Consider the following 6,968-nt stretch of genomic DNA (forward strand, 5'->3'; position numbering starts at 1 on the left):
TCCTCGGGCAGTGTTTAGTGATCGGTGCGGGCTAATCTGTACCGGTATTTCTCCAAATGATTCGACTGCACTTAGCTTCTGATACTGGTGATTGTTTATTAATTCTAGTAGCAGGTCACCGTTTCCAAGTTTCTTTATCTTATAGCACTGGCCAATGGCCTCAGTCAACGTTCGAGAAACAACAAATGGGGACACAAGTCGTGCAGTGATTTCCTCGTGGTCACTGTGGACCACGTGGAAACGAGGAAAGTTGTTTATGTTCTTTGAGAAGAACATGGTGGTCTCGGTGCGCCCCCTTTTAGAAGGAGGACGATCGGGGTTAAGGAGTTTAGATGCCATAAAAAAGTGTATTGTTCGGCTGCAGTGCCAGCCACCCACTATTGAGCCCAACGAGGGGACGGGACAGAAATTGTCAATTCCTGCCCAAGCCAGCTGTACACCGTAACTATAACCCAATATGGCGTAACTCAGGGTAACTAGCCACACAAGGTTAACCCTCGCCGCCTGAAAGTAGGAAGAAATGAAGAAGGTAAGAGAGGACAGGACAGTTCTAAGAAAGAAAATAGGAAAGTGAAAGATGGAGGGGAGAACAGGAAAAGGCGACTGCCGATTTCCCCCGGGTGGGTCAGCCCGGAGGTGCCGTCTGTGGGAAGCGTGGGCCAAAGTGGTGTGTTGCCTCCGCCGAGGGGCCTTAAAGGTCCAAACACTCGGCATCGGCTCAACCACCAGGATCCCCTTTTCCCCAGACACGGCGATGCCACGCACGGCTAAGCGTGGGTGCTCGGGGTCCGTGGTGTCGCACAATGCACGCAAACATCTGCTTTAACAGATGCCCCCTGCGGGCGCCCTGTCATTTTAACAACGGAATTGGATCCGCCTGGCCTCACGACACCCGGATTTTCACGGTCATCCCTCCATCATTTCAAAGATCCGGATCGACGGCAACATCACCCTCTGCTGCCTATATGAAGAGCTGGCGGGATCACGGCGCCTTTAGTGGGCGTGTGAACAGTACGACGATGCGGTTTTCTAACCCGCTCTGCTTCCTCGTCCAGGTTAGTCCTGTTACACCTCTATACGCTAAGAAATCGAATAACGTTTGTCTGCTGCTGTTCCCACGCCCGGGAGTTTTACTTTCCGTGCTCAGTGAATGCTTTGATGTTAAAACCCATCTGCTTATGTTGTCCGGTGATGTTGAGCTCAACCCTGGGCCTCCGCCGAACACGAGATCGAGGGCGCAGGACTCTCCGTCAGATTCTGGTTCTACGCAAATGGACGATATACTTGCAATATTGCAAACTGTGAACACGCGGACTGAAAAAATGGAAAGGGATCAGAATGATTTAATGAAGTCTGTTGACGATCTTAAAAAAACACAGGCTAAATTTCAAGAAAATCAGGCAGATATAGAAAGAAGGCTAACAGGGGTTGAATGCAAAACCGTCACCCTTGAGGCAGTTGAGGAGGAGCTACAGCGTCTTCGCCAGTCGATTGATCGTCTTTCAACTGAAAACTCTCAACTGCACTCTAAGCAGGCTGAGTTTGAAGACAGGCAGCGGCGAGACAACTTTATTTTCTACGGCCTATCAGACACACAATCCGAATCCTGGGCTCAGTCAGATGAAAGACTGGTTAGCATGCTTTCGTCCTGTTTGAAAATTCCACCCGCCGAAATTCTGGTCGAAAGAGCACACAGGCTCGGCGTGTATACCCCGAATAAATGCAGGCCACTTATTGCTAAATTTTCGTCTTACAAGCTTAAACAGAAAATACTCGTCGCTAGTTCTAAGCTGAAGGAAGAAAAAATTGGAGTTAGTGAAGACTATTCCGTCGCTACTCGTCTTGCTAGGAAGAAACTGGTTGAATTTGGCAATACCCAACCATTAACCTTCAAACTTCGCTTCAATAAATTGTACATAAACAAAACGTGTTACACCTACAATCCCTTTGATGATTGCGTGCATGTACTTTCCAGTGTCTCTACGGCACTGGTCGAATCTTCTGATGACATGCATGCACTATCTATTCCTTCCACCTCATCCGCTCAGCCCATCACTGATTAGCACTACGCGAGGGGCAGTGGAATAAAGTTACCCGTCAGTAACCAACTTTCATTTTTATTCACAAATATACGGAGCATACTTCCAAAACGCGACGATCTTTGCTCTGTTATCAATGCTTGTGATGCCGACATAGTATGCCTTACTGAAACCTGGCTGTCTGCGAAGGTTGACAGCAGTGAACTCTTTGACTGTCAAAAGCGCTACAACATTTATCGATGTGACAGGGGTGCTCGGTGTGGTGGAGGCGTGCTTATCGCCGTCTGTGATGCTATTTTGTCTTTTCCTATCCATTGTACAACCGATTTAGAACTAGTCTTGGTTGAAATTCGCACGTGCTCCAAGAAATTGATATTGGGTACTTGCTATCGTCCGCCTTCCAGTTCACCAACCTTTGCCGACGACCTTCATGATGTCATCCATATGATTACTGTGCGGTATCCAAACAGTCCCTTCATTTTACTAGGCGACTTCAATTTACCTAACATTGTGTGGTGTGACGTAAATTCTTGTTGTAATCCTTTTTCCAGTGAAGGCGATAGATTTTTGAGTTTGTGCAGTGACTTCAACTTGTCCCAGCTTGTGATGCAGCCAACTCGGATCATGTCGACTACTTCTAACATCCTTGATTTAATTCTTACTACTTCGCCCGATCTTTTTCAGCCTTTATCGTTCCTACCAGGGCTAAGTGATCACTTGCTGCTTCATTTTTCTTTATCTTGCACCGTACCTCATCAAAGTAACCACAAAAAATGTATCCGCGACTATAAAAATGCTAATTTTGATGCCATTAACCACGAACTCTCTGTTTTTCTAGATGATTACTTACCAAGCTTTCACGATCGTTGCGTGAATACAAACTGGAGCTTGTTTAAACAAAAAGTTGCTGCGCTCACTGAAAAATATGTTCCACGTTTAGTCATCACCTCTAATCGACAATCACCATGGTTCACTCAATCGTTAAAACGGCTTTGCAATAAGAAAAAACGCACTTTCCGCTTTGCAAAACTAACCGGTTCCCAAGAACGTTGGACTGCTTATCAGGCCGCGGCCCTTGAATATAAAGCTGCACTCAAGCACACCAAGGATGTATTTTTCAATGACACATTACCTTCCCTCTTAATCAATAACACTAGACAATTTTGGAGCTTAGTTAACAAAAACGACACTTCATCCATCAGCCTTAAAGACTCTAGTGACGAGCTAATCCACCCAAATGAGTGGCAAATGTCCTTAACAGTGTATTCGTTTCATCGTTTTCTAAATATGTGCGTTCTGAAACCCCTGCATATACCAGTGCTGACTTTTTGCCAATGGATTCTATTGTCTTTGATTCTGTTGGTGTTGAAAAAATAATCGAAAAACAAAACATTTCTTCATCATGTGGCGTTGATAATATTAATTCCAAGTTCTTGATTAAAACCAAAGTGTACAGCGCAATAATACTATCTAACCTATTTCAGCAATCGCTTCAAACAGCCTGCATACCGGGGGACTGGAAGGTCGGGAAGGTGATTCCGTTGCATAAGTCCGGAGATAAACATTCCCCACATAATTATCGACCAATCTCACTAACAAGCATTCCGTGTAAAATCATGAAGCATGTTATTTACTCTCACCTTGCATCATTCCTTGATTCTAATAATTTTTTTACTGACAGTCAACATGGGTTTCGAAAGTTGTTTTCTTGTGAAACGCAGCTTTTAACCTTCACGCATGATCTAAATTCATTCCTTGACAGGGGTTCCGTTGTCGACTGCATATTTCTTGATTTTTCAAAGGCTTTTGACAAGGTCTCTCATCAACTGCTTTTTCTGAAACTAAGTAAACTTAACCTTGACCCTAACGTTCTCAGGTGGCTGCATTCTTTTCTTACAGATCGTTCACAGTTTGTCACTGCTAATAACACATCATCCTTCACTTCTCCAGTTGGATCAGGCGTGCCACAAGGCTCTGTGCTAGGGCCTCTTCTTTTTCTTATATATATCAATGACTTACCTGATAACTTATGCTCAACAATAAATCTTTTCGCGGATGACTGTGTCATATACCGTGAAATTAACAGTGATTCTGACGTTGCTTTCCTACAATCCAATATTAATCATGCCCTTGAATGGACTAACAGGTGGAACATGGAACTAAATATTAACAAATGCAAGTATATGCTTGTCTCTCGTCGTAACACTTTATTACCCTCATACCTTCTTAATAATAGTAGCCTTGAGTCTGTGCCTTGTTATAAGTATTTAGGTGTATTTATTTCCCATAATCTTAACTGGTAGGCTCATATAGATCATATAACCAACAACGCTAATCGCATGCTAGGCTACATACGTCGTAACTTTAGTCTTTCCTCCAGTTCCGTAAAATTGCTCCTTTACAAATCGTTGGTTCGTAGTAAACTGGAGTATGCTTCATCCATCTGGGACCCTTATCAAGAGACACTAATCTATGAACTCGAATCTATTCAGAACCGTGCGGCCCGTTTCATTCTCTCTAACTATCATCGTAATTCTAGTGTCACTGCTATGAAATCAAGCTTATCACTGCCACTACTGTCTCAACGTAGAAATATGTTCCGTCTTTGTCTATTTCATAAGATCTACTATAATAACCCCATCCTTAAGAGAAAATTCATTACGCCTCCTTGCTACATGTCTGCTCGGATCGATCACCGTCATAAGGTTGGTATTCCTTCGTGCCAAACAAATCACTTCTACAACTCATTCATCCCCAGCACATCGGCACAATGGAATCGCCTTCCCCCATCGGTTGTTGAAGTGAGTGACCATTCAGCGTTTAAATCTGCTTTAGCTAATCTGATGTTAACATAGAACATTGAATTCTCCCACACTGCCATTTGTTTACTGTTTTTAGTTCATCTGCTGTTTTTATAAACTTTTTATCTCTTTTTCCCCCCGAATCGTGCTGCTGATTACGTGTATGATGGTATATTTCAGCAACTTTGTTTCTTGCCTGCTAGTAAAATTGTTTGTTTTGCTCACGTGGTATATTTTGTGTGTTTATACAATTCGCTCATACGTCTATGTCAATAGCTAATAATTTGTATTCTTATTTTGCTGTAACTTGCTTATGTGTTTCAACCATACTACTGTTCAAATTTGTTTTATTACTGATTGCTGTTCTTTTCCTTTTTTTCTTTTATTGTACCCCACTCCCCTCTGTAATGCCCTCGGGCCCTGAGGGTACTGAAATAAATAAATAAATAAATAAATAAATAAATAAATAAATAAATAAATAAATAAATAAATAAATAAATAACGTGGTCATGTGACCCAGCCGCGGTTCCCGGAAGCGATGGTCCGTGGGTGGCCGAGCCGGGGCCACCCCGGAGTGAGTTCCAATGCGGGGAGAGGAGAAGGTGACGGTCGCTCTTCGCGACCCTCATAAACATTTCAAGTCTGAGCAGGACGCTCTCCTTCCTAATGAGAGCACCGCGCCCTCGCTGGCACCCCGTGGCGCGGAGGGTCTGCTGGCGCGCTCGCAGCACAATGCTCACGTCTTCTAGTGTTCACAGCCACCAGCTACTCGGAACGTAACAGGCCTCTATTGTGGGAGGTATCAAGGTTTTTCGTATATTATCAAGCGACTTGGAGGACGCGTTGATAGGTACATAATCAAGCAGTAATGAGAAATTAGATATTTCGCCTTAGTCATTGTCCGAAGAAATATTTAGCCGTCGTACAAAGAGAAACAGCAATTGGCTGCGCTGAAAAGCACTGAGCGGCGGGATGTTCAAGCAATGAATCTTCGGACATGGACCGGTTGGGTATATATTTTGCTGAAATGAACCCTCCATCCTCCCATTTTATCCCATATTCGTTTTATGTGCTGAAGAATATCGTATGTAACAACTGCAAGCGGTAACAAATACAATCATTGCCATGCTTCTCTAAACAACAGAAGTTTTCTTCAGTTAAACGAATAAATATCTCAAGACATTTTGTAACGGTTTATTTAGCTTGCAATAATAAGAAAATTAGTTATTTTATTAGTTATATATTTATTTGCTAGATATCAGTACTCATCACATAGAATAATAGTGTAACACATGGAGATTTAATACATACGATTGTTGCAAATTTGAACCTCTGCTGCATGGGCACAAATTCTTTGCCGTTCACATTTTATTAATTCGTTATTTGAATTCAATATATACTTTTAGGCAAGGCACTGAAGACTCTTTTTGCACTATATTCAAAATACCGAGCTTTTCCCGAAAAGAAACGCGCTGTTAAAACTGTAATGTTGAGCACTACATTTTGCTACGATGCTGAAAGGTGCCTAACTGAAACAATTTAGCTGCAATATGCGCGTCCAGTTCTTCATTTTAAACAACGATAATTTTTTTCTTCACTCAGCTTCAAATATGGCCGAAATTGTAAACACCAAAAATGAAAAACCTTGATTCAAATAAACAAATATTGTCTTTAGTTGTTAAATATTTCTTTCAGCACTTTTGATTACATAATAACGGTTAACGACTAGAAAATTGCTGCTTTTTGCTATATTAATTTTTAATATCTATAGGAAATAGTGGGGAGGTTTTGTAAAATATTTCATTTTAAGCTCTATATTCTTGCACGTTGGAATCGTTACCAGCAGGACGATATTATTACAGGGTGAAGGCCTCTCCCAAATTTAATCAAGTATCTCGGTCCTGAGGTACCTACATCCACTTCACCCCTGTAAACTTCTTAACCTTATATGCCCACCTAATTTGCTGCTACTCGTGTTACTCTTTGGCTCCCTAGAAATCCGATTTATTACCTGAAGAGACCATTCGTAGTCCTCTTTTCGCACTGCATGCCCCCACTATGTAAGTTACTTCTTTAATTCTTCTACAATCTCATTAACAGAAGCCTGGATATCTGAACCACTCTACAG

At 42.2% G+C, this 6,968-nt stretch overlaps 1 protein-coding gene across 1 annotated transcript; it reads left to right on the plus strand.

Annotated features, from left to right (window-relative positions):
- Positions 1 to 1,175: 1,175 nt before the first annotated feature.
- Positions 1,176 to 2,063, plus strand: LOC146173893 (uncharacterized). The gene has a single exon (XM_084585291.1). The coding sequence runs from the start codon at positions 1,179 to 1,181 to the stop codon at positions 2,061 to 2,063; it is 885 nt and encodes a 294-aa protein (XP_084441417.1). The 5' UTR covers positions 1,176 to 1,178.
- Positions 2,064 to 6,968: the final 4,905 nt, after the last annotated feature.

The sequence above is a fragment of the Amblyomma maculatum genome, chromosome 11 (genome assembly GCF_055883805.1).
Source record: "Amblyomma maculatum isolate TAMU_Amacu chromosome 11, ASM5588380v1, whole genome shotgun sequence".
Taxonomy (NCBI): domain Eukaryota; kingdom Metazoa; phylum Arthropoda; class Arachnida; order Ixodida; family Ixodidae; genus Amblyomma; species Amblyomma maculatum.

Excerpts from the sequence above, each read along its gene's own strand:
- LOC146173893 (XM_084585291.1), top strand. The coding sequence starts at position 1,179 with ATGTTGTCCGGTGATGTTGAGCTCAACCCTGGGCCTCCGCCGAACACG.